The sequence below is a fragment of the Fomitopsis serialis genome, assembly GCF_022376445.1.
Source record: "Fomitopsis serialis strain Sig1Antser10 chromosome Unknown B0H18scaffold_26, whole genome shotgun sequence".
Classification (NCBI taxonomy): domain Eukaryota; kingdom Fungi; phylum Basidiomycota; class Agaricomycetes; order Polyporales; family Fomitopsidaceae; genus Fomitopsis; species Fomitopsis serialis.
In genome coordinates this window covers 178,002-196,040 of record NW_025954986.1, presented here as the reverse complement: position 1 = coordinate 196,040, position 18,039 = coordinate 178,002, and the positions used below count along the sequence as shown (strand labels likewise).

The window sequence follows — 18,039 nt, the reverse complement described above, 5'->3', positions numbered from 1 at the left end:
GATGCAATGCTCAAGTCCGCGCAGAACCATCTGTCGCGTACGATGGGTTCGATGACAGCACCGCCGAGCTCGACTGCGACGGCTTCGACGACAAAGTGCCCGTAGCCGACGACGGCCACCGTCCATGCCCACGCATCGCAGCTTCCGACGCAGGTCTTTCCTCTGGTGGCTGCTCCAGATACAACGGCGTCTCACGGAACGCACGCTGCGAGCGTACACGGGGAAGGGGCGATCCAGGCGTGACCGGCAAAACCTGCCCTCTATTCACGCCCATGTCCACGCCTCCTGTTACGGCACTCTGGCCCTCCGCCGACTCGCTCCCCGCCTCACCCACGACAGCAAGGACGGTGCGCCACGGTGACGCGCTACTTGCGAACGGGTTCGGGAGGCGGCCGGCATCCGCGAACTCTGATGGTGCCGTGGAAGTTCGCGAAAGCGGCTCTGACGACGACTGGCTGTCCGTGCCACCGTCGAAGCGAGGGAAGCGTGCGACGGAGGAGGAATGAGAGGGTGCTGCGCTTGGGCGGCGCCCTGCGAGGAGGCTACTGGGCACGCTTGGGGTGCGACTCGGCGGCGTGCTGGGGCCGGGGTTCGAGTCGTGGCGGGCGTGGGCCAAGGGAGGGGGCAACGGGGCAGCGGTGGGCGGTGGAGTAGAACTGGGAGTTGGGGGTTCGCTCACACCCGGAGGCGCGTCGGATGGGATGAGAGACGTTGTGCTTTCGGTGTGTGCGTGCTTGTTGAGGGGACGGTATTCCCGTAGGAAGCTCGGCTCGAGGCGGACAACGCGAGGCGGCTGAAGCTTCAACTGTGGATATGGGTCATCGGATTTCGCGGAGGTACTGTGGCCTTGTGAGGAGCTTGCATTCCGGCTGACGGAAGGAGAAGGCCAGCGCGGGAGCCATGTCGGCCACTGGGGGATGCGAACCGCCAGGCTCGGAACTGCTGTAGCCACATCGTGACCTAAGCTCGACTCATATTCGTCAGAAGCCTCTTTTGAGTCTGGACGGGGCGGCGACTGGGGTATACGGTAACTTGAACCGCTGGCATCCGGGTTGTCATTGTGCGAGTCAGTCGTGCTAGCCGTTGAGCGATCGTGGTGTATAAGTATGAAGCGCTCCTTAGGACTTCCTATGGATGAGGTAGCCGCATCCATGACAGGGTTTTCTGGAGGTGGACGACCGCCCCACGAGAGGAAGGGTACTCGTAAAGTAGGGTTTCGTGGCAGAGTCCATCGAGGGCCTCTATGGACGACCGTCGTCTGGTTCACCATGATCAATGGTCCACGTTCCCATACGGCACCATCTTCTAGCTGCTGCGCCCGCTTTTGCACACGTCGACGGAGGAGCACCAGAATTAGGATCAATACGAAAACAAAGAGGATGATAGGGAGGGCGATCGCCACTGTCACCCACCCATTAGACTTCTACAAGGGTAAATTCTCATATAGTAAGCACTGGGCGATGAAAGTTTTTGGTGAGAAATACTTACGGGAGCAGTGGACATCACCCTCGATTACAACTAAGATTCCAGTTTATTGAATAGTGGCAGCCAAAGTGGCAATTAGAATCGCGATGACTTGGTGGTCAGCGACAGCGGAACCCGTAGAGTAGAGATATGAGTGTGAGGCCTTGAGAGCACACAGCGGTATAAGATTGAAGAAAGCGTGTCTCGCGGGGCACAGCCGACTCCGGAGACACTGCATGAAGCTGTGAGCGCTGACACCAAGCGCCTCGGAGTACTACGAACCATCAGACCGATTCAAGCCGTACGGCATGAGTCCTGCGAGGATCGTGGGTGGCCCGTTGAGACGGCTTAAGAAGATGAGTTGGGCAAAATGTGAGCGGCGTAAGTGAGTAGTAGCGATTTGGTTAGCAAGTCGTCTCACGACGTACGCATACTATCATAAGTATAAACGTACGTCATGGCACAGCTCTATGAGACAATGAGAAGTAATACATCAATGGTCTTCTCTGAAACGCTGCATGCGTATAAATGCCCGTTGGACGGTGAGAGTGCCAGTGTACTTGTTAACGAGTTTGTGTGTGTCTGAGGAAGCGCCACGGAGTCCGAACGAAGGGCGGACAAACCGGGATCCTAATAGTAACATTGTGACTTACTTATCGTCGTAAAAGCGTGTACATAGACTAGGATAAAGTACCAGAAATGAATATAGAATTTAATGGAAGGCAGCCTAACATTGAAAGACGCCGCCTCTGATTGGCTGTCTTTTAATGTTAGGGGCGGGAACAACAGTTATATTCAGTTATATGCTTAATCTATTAGTTATTTTTCAGATATGCTTACTTCGGTATTTAAAATATCTTTTGTGAGCAACGTATCGGTGAATATTCTGCTTGTATTCTCTCTGACCTCGACGCTGTCGACGACGACGAGCACGCTCAACGATCACGATGCTGGCGGCTACCCTCTCCCGCTCCGTTGTCTCTCGGCGCATAGCCACGCATTCTGCACGATGCTTGGCTTCCAAGACATCGCCGCCGAAGTCGCCAGCGAAAGACACACTCCCACCGCCCCCAGCACCTACGGGACCCTCTACGCCGTCCTCTTCTTCGGTGCCTAGCCTGGATTTCTCCCCTTTGGTGGAGGAGGATGAAGGCCCTCGTGAGCGGACGGGAGCTCGATCTTCCAAGAACTCGCTATCGAGTATTGAGCGGAGAAGGCGTATGCTCGCCCGAGGAGCGTTTGCAGTCTTCCTCGTCGGAGCCGGAGTGCAGACCTGGCTCATGGGCAGGGAGTGGGAAGAATGGGAGTTGAAGGAGAAGAGGATGGTGCGACACAACGCCGTCTTGTCATATCTCTGTTACTGACCGTTTTTGCCACAGAAAATCGAGGATGCGCCTTCCACTCGTTGGGGACGGACGAGGGCCCGGATCACTAGCATGTTCGACGTACGTCTGCGTTGACCGCCCCGAGGACGTTCCTTACACCCGGTCAGTTCTTTACAGAACCCCTTTGGCCCGAGCTTTTGCCTGGTCCGCATCCTTCTATCCCCCAAAAACCGTACACCCTGCTAGTGTCGATCGATGACCTACTTGTGACGTCGACATGGGATGTAAGTTGCGTCTCTGCCTTAGCGGTGTGGTCCTTCTTCACAATACGTGCAGCGCCAACACGGCTGGCGGACAGCAAAGCGACCGGGAGTGGATTATTTCATCGCCTATCTGTCGCAATTTTACGAAGTCGTGATCTTTACCACTCAGTATAATTATGTGAGACTCCTTGATGCACGTTTTGCTGCCATGACACTGACAGGCTCGAAAAGACAGCAGCACCTATTGTAGACAAACTAGACCCCTACCAGTTCTTCATCTCCTACAGGCTATATCGCGACGCATGTCGGTCCGTGCAAGGAGAGCCTGTCAAGGTATGGGCCTTGCTTCCTGCGGTATCCATTTTGGCTCACGCCACGTAGGACCTGTCATATCTCAACCGAGACTTGTCCAAGGTCGTAGTCCTTGATGCGCATGCCGAGCACGTATCCGCGCAGCCGGAGAACGCGATCATCATGCCCAAGTGGACGGGCGACCCGAAGGACAGGGGCCTCATCGCGATGATTCCCTTCCTCGAATGTGCGTCACCTCGCGCCCGCCACTCTTGTCACGGTGTGCTTACGCTGCACTGCAGCAATAGGAATCTTCCATCCGCCCGATGTCCGGCCGATCTTGGAGGCGTACCACGGGAAGGACATCCCTATCGAGTACGCCAAGAAGGAGGCCGAGATGAAGCAGAAGCACGTCGAGGAATGGCAGAGCGGCCGTAAGGGTCTTTCCACGAATTCCTTTACGCTGAGCAGCTTGTTCGGCGGCGGCGGACAGGTCTGTTTTTCTCTCCGACTTATCGCGTACGCTCTCTGAACTAATCTGACTCCCCTAATGCAGTCCTCGCCAATCCCACCGACGTACCTCGAGCAGAAGCGACGCGAAGCGCAGTTGCAGTACCAGGAGGAGATGGCGTACATCCGCGCGAACAAGGACAACTTCGAGCGGATGCTCAAGGAGGAGCAGGAGGCGATGGAGCGAGAGATGCGTGGGGGTACGGTCTGGAGTGCGATGCAGGCTATGGTCACTGGCGCGCCGCCACCGAAGGACCCGCCTGCACCGGGCTCTGCGAGTGCCCCCGTGGCCGCTGGCGCGACTCCACCTGCTCAGCCGAGTACTGCGTAAGGCATTCATGTCGGACATCATCCCCATTCTACACGGTGTCAATACACAACTCATTGAACATCACATGGCAGTCCTGATAAGGGACTATCCGGCGGGGGTCGTCATGACTCGACAAATCTATATGAGGTCCAAGGACCAGCGGAGCCATTGGCATAAGTCGCTGCCAATCGTCAACGACCGACCATCGACAAGCTGTTACAAGATCGTCAGACGTGCTCGTGGACTAGTATGTGAGCAATCTCACGCGGATATTTGCAGACTGGTAGATGTTTCCGCTGCCGGGACCTTGGGCCACCATACTTCCTGGCGGAATATCCCCGGGCGGCCCGCCTCGTCTACGGAGTATGTGATGATCGCACACATCCGCGCTCTGCTCTCCACGAGCATCGGCAGATTCATTTGGAACGAATCCTCGACGTCCGCCATGCACGCCATACAATCCGCGTGCTCGCCGTCAAAGTCCATGTCCATCTGGAACTTCGGGACCAGGTGGGGGTGATCCGTCAGCAGGCCGGTGAGGTACCTGTCGAGGAACATCCACGCGAGGCACCCGCCGAGCTCGGTAAATATGCTAGAGGCGTGGATGGTGCCAAGGGTGTAGCGGATTTCGCGGATGTCGAGTGTGGAGACGGGGATCACGCGTGCGCTGGTCCATGCTTGGGGACCGGGCATCGTCGTAATGTTGATGTGCAAAGAGTCGAGGCGAGAGACCAGTTGCGATTCCAGTAAGCCTACAGCAGCATGCATGATCGATGAGCAAGTCTGAAGCGTGGGTTGTCGTACGACTCACCACGCCCTTCCAATGCGAACAGATGGGCAGTGATGCCTGACAAAGGGTTGATGAACGCCGCGCTCTTCTCGTACGCTCTGGCGACCATCCAATCGCTGCTAAACCTCTCGTGCCCGATCCATTCGAGCTCGTCCAAGTCGAGACACCAGGTGTTCTGGGAGACCGACGCAGCGGTAATGACGGCGATATAAGACGTCGGATCAGTCCTGAAGTTCCTGAAGGACAAGAGGGTCGGGTCGTCGCGCTGTTTGCACGGACGGCTCGGCGAGGTGGTCCACTGCGTCACGACGTCCTGGTTGAACCAGCTGACGAACGACATCGAGACGGACGTCAGGAGGGGAAACGCCGTGAGTAGAAGTAGCAGGTCCTCCGGCGAGTAGAAGACGGCCACTTTGACGACGAGTCGTTTGAGCCGCGGGAACGAGGCCATGAACTGGGTCGCTCTACCAGAAGGGAAGGCGGCCGCTGACCATTGCAAGTTGTCTAGATGTAGAACATCCACTCGGGAGAACTTGATCAGGAGTGGTATGAGCTCCGGATCCTCCCAAAAGCCCCCGATGTCGGTGCAGTCGTACTTTGTGTCATTTGGGTCCGCGCCAAGGTGGAGCTCGCGCACATAGTTGGGTATATCTTCTGCGTTGATGGACGGCGAGTCCAAGAACGCCTGCAACCACTTGCAACGCTCGAGAGTTCGTAACGTGACAGTGAGCAGCTTGTGCAACCGCGTCGTAGGCAGCCACGCGTGACATACTAGGCTGCAGGCTGCAAGCGTAGACAAGTCATCCCAGAGATGGTCGACGATTATCTCACAGAGTTCCAGAGGGAGTTCTGATTGCATTGTCGTGGCCAGTGACCAGGAGATGTCTTGAACTTGAATTCGGTATCGCAGTTATGAGACTTGTGGATAGCATTCACACTAGAGGCGGACGAGTACTGCGAGGGCTTTGCGATTCGTCGACATTTGCACGAGGAATGATAAGCCGTGAATGACTTGCCAGAATGTCGATCCTTGCTGCACATCGACTCAGTGCACTCGAGATCAACTCCGAGTCGAAAGTCTGCAATGTTGAACGTGGTGGCAGTACGGCGAACGACTGGTTGGGTGACATTGGATCTCGATCTCTTCACACGCACTTTGTGCCGCAATAGGCAATAGGCAGGTACCTAGAATGTAGGTTCTTATGCGTTGTATTCAAGCTGTACTATTCCCGCCTGACCCCAGGAATATACAAAATCATCGTCACCAGAATAGGTACAACAGTATCATAGGTGTCTGAAATATGATGGTACGCGTCGCCGAATATCTATAAACCAAGAAGTGTTGCCCCACTTATCAAGTCCACCAGACCTCCTTGGTGACCGGGTAGGCAGCGAGTGGGCGATCCGGGTGGAAGAAAGACATGAAGAGGGCCACGCGAGTTTTCAGGGCGAGAAGTTTGGGTAGATGCAGTGGAAATTGCATCGCAGCTGCGTCCCTGATCTCCTCAGCATCCGCCCACCAGAGGTTGTCTTCGGCCAGCTGGATTCGCATACGGAAGGTCACGACCATCTCGCGGCGTTTCGAGACGAGGAGCGTCAGCGCGCTGTCGAGGAGGGAAAAATTAAGCGAGTCGAGCTGAAGGGAGTTTGAGACGAAGGTGCCAAGGTCGAACTCAATGGCACGGACGTCGACATTCTGCAAAAAGCCCGGCATGCTTGCTGCCCATGCATGTGCAGACCTGTCTGGCACTGGCCTGGAGATATTGATACACAGGAACTCGACGACTGACATGATAGGATCATCGCGGACAAGGTCTATGGGCCCTATGGGTGCAAGGGCGTCAAAACGTCGTTTAGTCAGAAAGGGCAAGTCGGCATACCATCTGCCACGGTAGTACCTGCCACTGGCCCCATGATTCTGCGCACCACACCATCGGCTTCAGTCTCTCCTTGTTGCCTGATCCAGGCGTTGTGCGGGTGCTCGGCGATTGCCCATTCCATATGCGCGATCGAGAGACGTAGCAGCCGCGGATACAATGTCGCTGCAGCGAGGAACGCGAGGTACGAGGACGGGTCCGATGTGAGCTGTTCGCAGGACCAGATCAGCTGGATCGTCTCTTGCTGCGCGGTTTCCGCATGTACGATGGTTCGCGATCGGCGCGTCCACGAAACGGACGACATCTGTAACCGGGGCATGGTGGGAGACGCCGATAGAAGGCGCACAATGCCGTCCGATTCGTCGAATATGGCGCGCACCAGATGCAGATGCACCAATTGAGATGCCACTGAGAGGATGGCATCTGCAGTAGCTTGAGATAGGCGGCCATCCATCCAGAACAGGTTCTCGAGCCGCAGCGAGTATACCCTGGTGAAACGCCGTAATATCGACGCGAGTCGATCATTCCTCCAGAACGCCTGGACATTAACTTCTCGGACCGATGTGTCGTTCGAATTGACGCCAACCCATAAGTCGCGAACGCATAGCGCGATGCTACCCGAATCGAGAAGCGGAGAGTCGAGGACGCGCTCGAGGCGCGTGCAGTGGTACGGGGAGTGTAGCTTGATCGCGTGGAACTTGTGCGTGCGGGCAGCGGGCAGCCAGGCACGCGACACGAAGCTGCAAGCGGCGAGGCTTGCTATGTCGGACCACAGGAAGTCCACAACGATGTCGCATATCTCTGGCGGGAGAGTTGGTGCGGTCATTGCCTGCATCGATGGAACCTTGACAGCAAAGGACTTGGGCGCAATTTAAGTGTGCTTGCCTCGATGCTCCACTCTATGTCCGCAAGTCATGTTCAAGGTCGTGTATTGGATTTGCCAATCATTCGCACGCACCACAATACTGCGTCAGGACACTGGCACAGGAGCGCTCTGTGAGGGAGCTGTCGGTGAGTCACTTGACGAGGACCGGTGGCATATGGACGAGTGTGGTAAGATTTGTCGACCACACGACTCGGACCGTTTTCGGAGTGACTGGAAGGTTATATGAAGCCCCAGGAAACTGCGCTTGCTAAACGGCTGTGAATCTCGAACTAAGTCTCCCGTAGGCAGACCCTAAACACGGCCTTGTTGAGTGGGGGAGGGCGTGTCAATAGCTCGGACTATTAGGCCGAGGGACATAAGTATTACCCTCTCAGATCGAATCTCGGTTGCAGCGATCTTATAAGTAGGACACGATCACGTCACGGTACAAACGCGCACGAGCCCTCCCAAGATGAACTTGAATGTCGTCCCCGAAATGTGACTTGTGTATCAATCCGACCGTAGGCTGGAAGCTTCCTGAGCTTGTGTTTCTGGCTCGATTAACTCGATTTGCTGCTACTCTTAGGCTTCTCTGCATCGACCAACTTGGATCACCTCGAGTGAGTACTAGTCCGTGGACCGTGGACCTCAGAACATGAACGGGCACTACATTGTTGCTGTCTGCTACGTCAGCGTGTCTAGTACTGGATTTGGACTGGCCAGCCTGAACTAGTAGGATTGTGATAGGTCACTCACGGTACGTGACTATCCCTGTCGAACGTCTGGGATGCATGCTTTACAGGCCGGTGGACAAGTTCTTTGAGGCTCTTGCCTGGCAGGGCTGAGGGCACAGACGTGCGATTTATATTGATGCAGCATCAAACTGTCTGCAAGGATGGCGTGGATAACAGAACAGTGCAGTTGACTACTACGCGTAAGAGCCACTCCATTGAATCCTCACTGGGACCTGAGACCGTTACAATCGATACTCAGCCCGTCATGTTTGGCCCGCTGAGGTTCGTAGTTCCTATCAAACCACGGAGGCTACCAGCTATTTTACTTCTAGCAGAGCCTCTCTTATTTCATAGTCTGTGCCCCCGAGCATGACATTCGTTTGGTGGATCCAAGCCGCATGTGGGGTAATCACTCGGAAATTTGACTTCGTAAATCATCGACCGCAAGGCCCTTCCACTTGCACAATATCACGACGACTCGCAGCTCACATCGGACACTTCAAATCCCGATGACACAATTTACAAAGGCTGCACTGTACGTATACGCCATCCGATCGGCTCAAAATGGTGAGATTGACTTTTCGCATTCGCAGTCGTTTTGCGGGGTATGCGGGGTACTTCAGTTTTGCTGGATGACCCACAAAACACACTCTGCACCTCAGCCTAGGTCTCAATGCCACTGGAGCCCGGAGGATGTCGTCCCAAAACGGAAAACCGATCGAGGGTGACGGCGATCGTCGAACCAAGTTCAACATGTCAGCCTCCCGCCATATATAACCCGCCCGTGTTCGACTTTCCCCCCTCATCCAACTTCAACTTGAACCACCACCAGCCCACTGCGTATCACACATGTTCCCTCTGATCTTACTCTTGGGCGGCGCGCTGGCCCTCGTCAGCGTGCTGCCCAGCCTCCCTCCGACGTTCAACGTCGAGCTCATCCCCGGTACACTCCTCCTGACGCCGGCCGTCATGGACGACTTCCTGTTGTACCTGCCCGCCAGGTGAGTGTCGTTGGCACCTCCCATCTCATCGCGTTTGACTTACCTATGTGTCAGCCCCGCAGTGGAGGGCACCGCGGCTGTCGTCGGCGATATCGTCGACAACACCGCAGCCGTCGTAGGCGACATTGTCAACACCGTTCGCAACTCGGCGGCTCAGGTTTCCCCGGAATTCATCTGGTTATCGGACATGTCGCTCAGCGACATCGGTTACGGGTGCGTGCCCTCGCTCTCCAGTGGACCATTCTCATGACACTTGGCCGACATAGCCCGGCTTACATCGACCTCAACCTTGTCCTCGTCGACACCCTCGGCGGGATGGACATGGCCAACGGCACTGGCGACCTGTTGGTCATGGACTCTCCCGTCGTGACTGCCTTCGGGGACAAGGCTGATCCCCACAGCGGTTCTCACAATGTGGGTGAGGATGAGCCCGTCACGGCCATCCCTCCCCTCGACGTCGACGACGAGGTGCGCGACATTGTCACCTCCAACTCGACCGATAAGGCCATCGTCGATGTCGCCGCTACCGACGACATCGACGACGGCTGCGATGGCGGGACAGACTGCCCTCACGAGGTGACAGAATACGAGATGATGTTGTTCATCCTCCTCATCGCTGTCTGGATTTGGGCCGTGCCCGGGATCCTGTCGTACTCCCTTCCTCCCATCGTATCGCTCCTCGGCCGTCTTCCCATTATCCGCCTCCTCGTAGACGACCTTCGCCAAGAATTCGCGTACGGGTGGTTCTCCCCGCTCTTCCTCGCGTACCGATTCGCAGGGGTCTACTTCCTCGAGGAGATCCTGCTGGGTCCGTTATTCGCGGATCCGTTCAAGCGTATCAAGCGGCTGATGGAATATGGACGGATCGACACGATGTTCATGGCGCAGGAGTTCCTCATTCTATACTGGTGGGCGTGGTGGGAGCTGGTGGTCCCCATGGAGCGTGTGGCGGCCCAGGTGCAGATGGGCGTGGTGGATGTGGATGTTATGGAGGTGTGGGTGATGCACGAAACGGACGGCGGCGCACACAAGAAGTCATCGGAGACGGGCGGGCTGTCTGGCCCCTGGGCGTTGAAGGTCTTGTCTTCCTTCCACAAAGGTATGTGCCAGTCGGTTATATATCTTCCACTTCTGTGCTGACCAGTTGTCTCAGTGCCTGAGAAGTTGCTGTTCAATGACCACGGCATCGCGAGGCGCTTCGTGCGGCCGGAGACGACTGAGCTTTTCGGCGACCTCGACTGAGCTACAGGTATCCAACCTCGCTCCATACAAGCAATACGGCGCAATCGCCAGGTCAGATTCTCGGACAAAGACAGAGGTGTACCACTCCTGTCTACCGCGTTGGGTGTGCGTTCAGCCCCGGACGCGTCAGAACTGATAGATTTCGAGTAGGTGGCTCGTTCATCCGACCTCCCAACCTGTCGGCTCATTCCGTGAACACTTGATTTAGAACTGTCCTGCATGTTTCCTTCGGTTTACCGGTACTGGGCACTGTTGATAGGCTTGCTTCGTATGTAGGATCGAGTCGGGTACTCGTCCGACATGCTAAGCACGCGATCAGCGGCGCAACTTCTGGTGTTTGCTCTAATACTATACAAGTCGATTCATGATATTTTTTAAATCAGAGCACCTATTCGGAATATGTGTTCCTTGTCCAGTGCGCAAGTTCAGTACGAGAGCGGATGTGAGTATCGGACACCGAGCGGCGAGTGCCGATTTCAGATCGGGGGTAGGGATCCCGATGACTACGGGACGCGATCACGTGCGCACCCATATCGGCAACTCATCAGATCTAGATCGCCTGACTCGGCGTACATCCCAAAATCCAAGCTTAGCACCGTGTCGACTCATTGCTCAACTTATTCTCTCCCACCATGTCCGCGATATACGTCGACGACTCTGCTGGAAACGACGACACGGGGAAGGGTACCGCGGAGGCCCCATACCAATCACTCGCATTCGCAATCTTCACACACGGACCGGAGGCGAAGCTACTTGCTCGCAAGGATCCAAGCGCGTCGTATGAGGAACCTACGCAGTCTGCACTGAAGAAGGCAAAGAAGGGCGCCGACGGGCTAGAGAAGAAACGGAAGAGGGCAGAGGAGCTGGCGGAGCGGGAGGCGAAGGAGAAGTCAGATAGACAGAAGGTGCTCGAGGAGAGCAAGAAGATAGTCCTGACAGAAGACACTGCCCTACCCGCTGCTGTGAAGGTGAGTTTCACATGAGCTGAATACGAAGTGCAGCGTTGGGCGAATCGCCGATTGTGCCCCCGGGGTCGAGAACATTGGTCTTATCGTGCAAGGATACGCCTTCGCAACGCGACCTACGGCGGCGATCCTACATTCGAACTCGTTTGCTGTGCATAAGAAACGTCCGTTTCAATACAACTACAGCAGCTTCCAAATTCATTCAAGTTCTTCAAGTAACCTACGTGCGGGGTCTGTACTGAGAGCAGTAGTAAAGATATGGCACCCGACACTGTTCTGCCTGCCTGGCCTAGTTACCGTCTGCGACCCCTCGCGTTTGAATACTGATCCTCCATTCTGCAGTCTAAAATCGGGAGCCTCACGCCCCTCCGCTCAAAGCGTGTCCGCGTCTCGGGTTGGGTGCACCGCTCGCGCGATCAGAACAAGATCATCTTCGTCGTCCTGCGGGACGGGACGGGCTACCTGCAATGCGTGCTCTCCGGGAAGGTGGCGCAGACATACGACGCCCTCACGCTCACGCTCGAATCGACTGTCGAGCTCGTTGGCACGCTGCAGCCAGTGCCGGAGGGGAAGACCGCGCCGGGCGGACACGAGTTGATCGTGGACTACTGGAGGGTCCTTGGGGCGTCCCCCGGTGGCGAGGACGCGTTTACCAACCGACTGAACGAGGTGTGTGAGTTAGAACTCTCTCCCTGTGTCTGTGCTCACAGAACGGCTTGATAGAAATCGGACCCCTCGATTCTTTCCGACCTCAGGCATCTCGTCATTCGCGGCGAGACTGCTTCCGCCGTGCTCAAGCTGCGAGCAGCGCTGCTGAACTCGTTCCGTCAGTCGCTTGTGTCGCGTGACCTTGTGGAGGTGACCCCGCCATGCATGGTGCAGACGCAGGTCGAGGGCGGCGCGACACTTTTCAAGTTTGACTACTATGGCCAGCCTGCGTTCTTGACGCAGAGCTCGCAGCTCTACTTGGAGACGTGTCTCCCGTCGCTTGGGGATGTTTTCTGCGTGCAGGAGAGCTTCAGGGCTGAGAACAGGTGAGTAGAGGACCCGCTATACTGTGGTCTGGATTGACCTGTGTGTAGCCATACTCGTCGCCATTTGAGCGAATACACACATCTTGAAGCAGAGCTGGCGTTCATCACGTTCGATGACCTCATGGACCACATCGAAGGCATTGTGAGTCCTCTATGCCCTCTGCCAGTATAGAACTTAACGCCCTTCGAGATCTGCGACACCGTAGATCGTCTACTCGCAGAGCCATCCACGGCAGCGCTCATCAAGCAGCTTAACCCGAACTTCACCGCACCCGCGCGACCATTCCGACGCCTCTCGTACGTCGATGCGATCGCATGGCTGAACGAGCACGGCATCCAGCACGAGGCGGAGGACGCCGAGGGGAACGCCATCCGCGATGACACCGGCAACCCGAAGATGGTCGACCACCAGGTTGGCGACGATATCGCGGAGGCGGCGGAGCGGAGGATGACGGACATCCTCGGCACGCCCGTGTTCCTGTACGGCTTCCCCGCGGAGCTGAAGGCGTTCTACATGAAGAAGATCCCGGGTACTGGCGGAGACGGGGGACCGGTGTGCACGGAGAGCTGCGACCTATTGATGCCGGGTGTGGGTGAGATCGTGGGTGGGTCGATGAGGATTGCGGATATGGAGGAGCTTTTGGGGGCGTACAAGCGCGAAGGCATCGACCCGGCGCCGTATTACTGGTTTACGGACCAGCGCAAGTACGGTACTTGCGAGCACGGAGGATATGGCCTTGGTGTAGAGGTACGTTGTCATTGTGACATCCGTGTGTCCCGCTGTACTCACGTCGGTTCAGCGCTTCCTCGCGTGGCTTGCTAACAGGTTCACCGTCCGAGAGTGTTCCCTCTATCCCCGGTGTGTATTGTTGCGCCTTTTTTGTGAGACGATCCCATTGACCTGCTTTGGACGTAGCTGGCCGGGCCGTGCAACACCCTAATACTACGCAATTGTTCGAGGACCCAGAAGCGGATAGAGGAAGTAGAAACAGACCGTAGTATTGTATGTATTTGCACCGAACTGCTGTTTGTTTTCATCACGGGATGGGCGGGGACTGCCTAAAGTTACATAAAGTGAGTGAGTATTATATATGCCGTCCACTGCGGCCATCTGTTGCAACGTGCAACAATAGCCTGGTCTCGCAACGCTGGCGTCGCGCACAGTTCGCGCATCGTAACCTCCATCTACCAGCAACATACGCGATGACCATGTACTCATCGACGAATCGCCTGCAGTCGGATTCGTCCCTCAGGCCTCAGGCCTCAGGCCGTGCACTTTGCCTCATTGATCCGAAATCGCCCCAACGTCATTGGACCGTGGACGGGTACCGGACAGGTCCCCGCGTTCCGTGATAGTCCCGTCTGACATCGCAGTGAGCGACCACGATCCTTGTTTTGACCATCCATGCTCCCGGACGAGGCGCAGGCAATCAGGTTCCATTGACCTTGGTCAGAAAATTCACGGCGAGTCATTCATAAGTACTTTCTGAACACCTTGACCAGACCATCTGAGACGACTTGGACGTAGGCATCCTCCGAGTCGGACTCGTACTACATATGCATACTTGCCTACGCATCGCAGAGATCTTGGATGCGATATTCGAACAGGTTTCCGACTCACTGCAAAATGGCGCAAGCCGACAGACAGCGTCGCGCACACTCCTCGCGCTCGGGCTAACATGCCGCACAATGATTGACCCAGCACTCGACCGACTATGGGAGACTCAAGCCGGCCTGTCGCAGCTAGCACGAACACTGCCCACCGATTCGTGGGCGCACTTCGGGAAGAGCATCGTGGTCAGTCATCCCTCCCTGCGCAACCATATACGAAGTTTCCACACACCCATCCGTTGAAGTGCGCTCACTGGCAATGTACATGGTCTTGACAGACCCTCACGCGGCCGCTCGGCCACGATGACTGGCGGCGGTTCGACTCCTACGCCCTGCGAATCCGCAACTTCGGCTTTGAGCTCGACGGCACGTCCAACTCCAACGCATGGCAACCCGTCAACTACGCCGTGCTCGACGCGTTTAGCGCACATCATCCCGGTGCACCGCTCCTCCCTCGCCTGCGCCGCCTCCGGCTAACCACCTCCCTGACAAAGTCCATGCAGTTTATCGAGCTGCTCCTCACGCCGAGCTTGACGTCGGTGGCGTTTGATTTTGGTCTGCACTGGCGGCTGCAGGAGGAGCAGGTGTTCGTTGCGGCGGTGCTGGCGGGCGCTGAGATGCGATGTCCAGACCTGGAGGAGGTCATTGTAGATCGGATACCGTTTGAGCGGGTCGCCACGTCGTTGCGGGCCCTCGCGTACATGCTCCCACAGCGTCTCTACACGCCCAGTCTGTGCGGAGATGACATCCTCCGTCTCGCAGCGGTCCCGAGGCTCCGCCACGCAGAGTTCCGCATCTGCGACGTATTAGACTCGCTCTCGCCCGCCCGCGCGTTACATCTCGACGCGTTCCGCTCCCTGCGAGTCCTCAGGCTGCACGTCCACTCGCTTGACGTGTCCACCGCGCTTCTCAAGCTCCTCCGCACGCCCTACCTTGAAGCCCTCGGCGTCCACGCGGAAGAGCGCCCCGACACCTCGACCCTCTCCGCCTTCCTCACTGAGCTCCTCGCCATCGCCTCGCCTATCAACTTCCGCTCGCTCAGGCTCTTCGACGGCACGGAGGCGACCGCCGAGCTCTACACGGGAGATCTCCCCGCGTGGTGGAGTGACAGACCGGCCGTCGACGCGCGCGTCCTTGAGCCATTATTATCCCTTGCGAATATTCGCGTTGTGGAGATCAACTTCTCGTTACGGTATCAGCTGGACGACGAGTTCATTGCTCGGATGGCGGCGTCCTGGCCGGCCCTCGAGCACCTGAACATAGGCACGCTGTATGGGTGGGGCCGCCCGTCCGGCGTATCGCTCGCTGGCTTGCGCGAGGTTTCGACACGCTGTCCTCAGTTGCGGTTCTGTGGGATGGCGCTGAACCTCATAGATATAGACCTCCCCCGCACGGACAGCTTGGGGTGCAACACGCACGTCACGAAACTCTGCATCGCGGACACGACGGCGACGGAGGACGCGTGCGAGGCGAGCACACCGGTGCTCCTGTCGCTCTTCCCCAACCTCGAGGTTGTTGTTTCTTATAGCGTACTGTCATCGGGCGCTCGAGGAGCTTCTGAGGATCTCATGATGCCAGGAGAGGTTGCTTCGCAGCTCACGTCGCGGATATCTGCGTTCCGCCGTGCTGTACATGACGTGCAGTGATCGTTGTTTGAGAACTATGTGCGATCTTTGTAGCGTGCGCGTAATGATCTGATAGTAATGATCTGATATGCGGCGAGTAGCCACATCGGCAATGGTGATGTCTGTAATGTACGACTTCCTATGTAGGATGCAGCTAGAATACAACGATTGGACTCGTAGTTATGGGATATAACAAGTAAACCTGTAGTTCCTAGACCTAATAGTCATACATTGTAGCCAACAATACCATACGATCCTAACGACTCCTCAATACAACTGGAGGTACATGACGGGCTCCCGCAATGCAAGACCCTCCGACCATCTGTACAACGAACCTCTCGCACACCGCGGCGTGCTCAATTCGACGAGTAGACGGATTCGGGAGTAGGTACGGCCGACATGGCCCTGCCAAACAAGCCACGCCTCGGGGATGCGTCGACGCGGAAGCTTTTGGAGAATCTCATCCAAGCCATCATTGGCTCAGATACGCAGCCTGGGTCTGGAGCTGCAGCGGAGGCCACAAGCCTTCATCCACGTCCATCGCGTCCGGCGGTTCCGAATCCAGCCGGAGGGAGAGGCAGCCCGAGTTGAACTGCGAAGCGAAGTGTGCTTGTGTCGCCGGAGGTTCGGGTTCGGGCTGCGTGTGGGTTTGGGACATCGGTCGTAGGGGACTTGAGGACTCCATTGGAATGATCATATTGCCTGAGCTGAAGCGGCGCTTGGCGCCATCTTCGTCTGCACGAGAGTCTACGCAGCGTACGAACGTCAATTTCGATGCTTGAGAAGCGGATATCGCTCCTACCTTGGTCAACATACGGAGCCTGAGTCTGGAGGGGCGGGTACGGCTCTATAGGGTACGATTGTGGCTGTACCGCCGGTTGTTTTTGAGGAGAGCCAGCGCGAACTGGAGAGGGCGTAGGACTCGCAACATCCCCTGTGAGCTGCGTCTCGACGTCTCGTGCGGATGTCGACGAGTCCACGCTAACGTTGGCGCTATGCGATGCGCTAAACGCTGACGAGCCTTGCGAGGATTGGGGTGCAGGGACCCTCACGGTGCGGCGTGGGAGGGGGAGGGGCGTAGGTGATTTATGCAGATGCGGCGGGTTGCGGCGTGGCAGGGGAAGAGAAGGGAATTTTTGGGAGGCGGCGAAATTGATTGCGTCAACGACGCGAGAGTGCAGGGGCGGAGTGGGAGGTAAGGGCGACGCCATCGGGGTTGTTATAGGGGATGAGGCGGCATCACAGTCTGCGAAGCTGCGTCCTCTTTTCAGGGGCGGAGTGTACAGTTCTTCAGCTGGGATAGGAGATCCACGTGAAGGTGATTCTTGGCCGCTGTCTACTGCGAGTTCTGGCTGTGACTGGATAGCTGAATCATTCTCAGGCTGAGAAACTCCAGGTGGCTGGTTTGGTGTCCTACGATCTTGCGTAGACTGCGCTCGCTCACTTTGCAGACTCTCATTTTCCGTAGGGGCATTGGGCTGGGTGAATTCGCTCGACTGAGTAGGAATTCCCTGCAGCAGACTATCTGCGGAGCACTGAGGCTCTCGCGCCATTTCATGCAGCATATCGAATGGGCTCGTACCTGTCATCCCGCTCTGCCCTTCATTGGACCGTAAGTAGATGTCCCAATCTTTCTTCTCTACTCGGAGGATACGCGTGAAGTGCTCCGTCTTCAGATGATCCAACAGGTCAGGCGCATGCTCGAAGACTTGCGCACACCAGTTCCAACGGCAAGCCCACAGATTAGGACCAGTAGTGGCGCTCATATCATCGAAACTTCAGATTCGGAGTTGGTGTTCGAAAGTTTCAGAATGTTTGCCGAGACAATACGGCCAAATCGCAAATTTTCCGCAGCTTCAGTAGAAAATAGTAGTGGCAGTTGAGTAAGTACTGAGTACTGAGTGGCAGCGGCAGGTCGTGGTTGCTATTAGCGAGTGGCGGGCGTACAGCGTGACAAGTGCGTGACCTACGTGACAGACGCGGTTGTGTATGAGTGACGGTTTCGTGGAAAAATACTTACGGGCAAGTCTTACTTTCGCGTGACTTAGACTTAGTGGAATTGGCGCCCGGCCGACGTGCCCGAGGCGAGACCGAGGCGGCCTTGCCAAATCGGGATGAACTTCGCACTTGCC

At 56.5% G+C, this 18,039-nt stretch overlaps 7 protein-coding genes across 7 annotated transcripts; 3 read left to right on the top strand and 4 right to left on the bottom strand.

Annotated features, from left to right (window-relative positions):
* Nucleotides 1-10: 10 nt before the first annotated feature.
* Nucleotides 11-1,503, bottom strand: B0H18DRAFT_1118291 (uncharacterized protein; the record flags this gene model as incomplete). The annotated part of the gene is made up of 2 exons (XM_048033763.1): nt 11-1,423; nt 1,489-1,503. The coding sequence occupies 2 exons, from the start codon at nt 1,501-1,503 to the stop codon at nt 11-13; spliced, it is 1,428 nt and encodes a 475-aa protein (XP_047894407.1).
* Nucleotides 1,504-2,411: 908 nt separating this feature from the next.
* B0H18DRAFT_1159713 (HAD-like domain-containing protein) lies at nt 2,412-4,550 on the top strand (the record flags this gene model as incomplete). The annotated part of the gene is made up of 8 exons (XM_048035799.1): nt 2,412-2,789; nt 2,844-2,909; nt 2,957-3,073; nt 3,126-3,230; nt 3,284-3,385; nt 3,434-3,590; nt 3,646-3,836; nt 3,900-4,550. The coding sequence occupies 8 exons, from the start codon at nt 2,412-2,414 to the stop codon at nt 4,182-4,184; spliced, it is 1,401 nt and encodes a 466-aa protein (XP_047894406.1). The 3' UTR covers nt 4,185-4,550.
* Nucleotides 4,429-6,040, bottom strand: B0H18DRAFT_1002037 (uncharacterized protein). The gene has a single exon (XM_048028348.1). It carries the CDS (start codon nt 5,810-5,812, stop codon nt 4,916-4,918), a length of 897 nt encoding a protein of 298 aa, XP_047894405.1. The 5' UTR covers nt 5,813-6,040; the 3' UTR covers nt 4,429-4,915.
* An 87-nt stretch (nt 6,041-6,127) lies between these two features.
* Nucleotides 6,128-8,076, bottom strand: B0H18DRAFT_272348 (uncharacterized protein). Its single transcript, XM_048037360.1, has 3 exons — nt 7,789-8,076; nt 6,834-7,729; nt 6,128-6,777 (listed from the first exon to the last, which is right to left on the bottom strand). The coding sequence occupies exons 2-3, from the start codon at nt 7,663-7,665 to the stop codon at nt 6,308-6,310; spliced, it is 1,302 nt and encodes a 433-aa protein (XP_047894404.1). The 5' UTR covers nt 7,666-7,729; nt 7,789-8,076; the 3' UTR covers nt 6,128-6,307.
* Nucleotides 8,077-11,245: 3,169 nt separating this feature from the next.
* On the top strand, nt 11,246-13,700 carry B0H18DRAFT_1002020 (asparaginyl-tRNA synthetase). Its single transcript, XM_048028347.1, has 7 exons — nt 11,246-11,640; nt 11,980-12,306; nt 12,361-12,671; nt 12,720-12,813; nt 12,862-13,419; nt 13,472-13,530; nt 13,588-13,700. Exons 1-7 carry the CDS (start codon nt 11,305-11,307, stop codon nt 13,610-13,612), a joined length of 1,710 nt encoding a protein of 569 aa, XP_047894403.1. The 5' UTR covers nt 11,246-11,304; the 3' UTR covers nt 13,613-13,700.
* Nucleotides 13,701-14,228: 528 nt separating this feature from the next.
* B0H18DRAFT_875292 (uncharacterized protein) lies at nt 14,229-15,928 on the top strand (the record flags this gene model as incomplete). Its single annotated transcript, XM_048040414.1, has 2 exons — nt 14,229-14,468; nt 14,561-15,928. 2 exons carry the CDS (start codon nt 14,229-14,231, stop codon nt 15,926-15,928), a joined length of 1,608 nt encoding a protein of 535 aa, XP_047894402.1.
* Nucleotides 15,929-16,153: 225 nt separating this feature from the next.
* Nucleotides 16,154-17,841, bottom strand: B0H18DRAFT_272255 (uncharacterized protein). Its single transcript, XM_048037359.1, has 3 exons — nt 17,490-17,841; nt 16,710-17,432; nt 16,154-16,654 (listed from the first exon to the last, which is right to left on the bottom strand). The coding sequence occupies exons 1-3, from the start codon at nt 17,671-17,673 to the stop codon at nt 16,380-16,382; spliced, it is 1,182 nt and encodes a 393-aa protein (XP_047894401.1). The 5' UTR covers nt 17,674-17,841; the 3' UTR covers nt 16,154-16,379.
* Between the last annotated feature and the right edge of the window lie 198 nt (nt 17,842-18,039).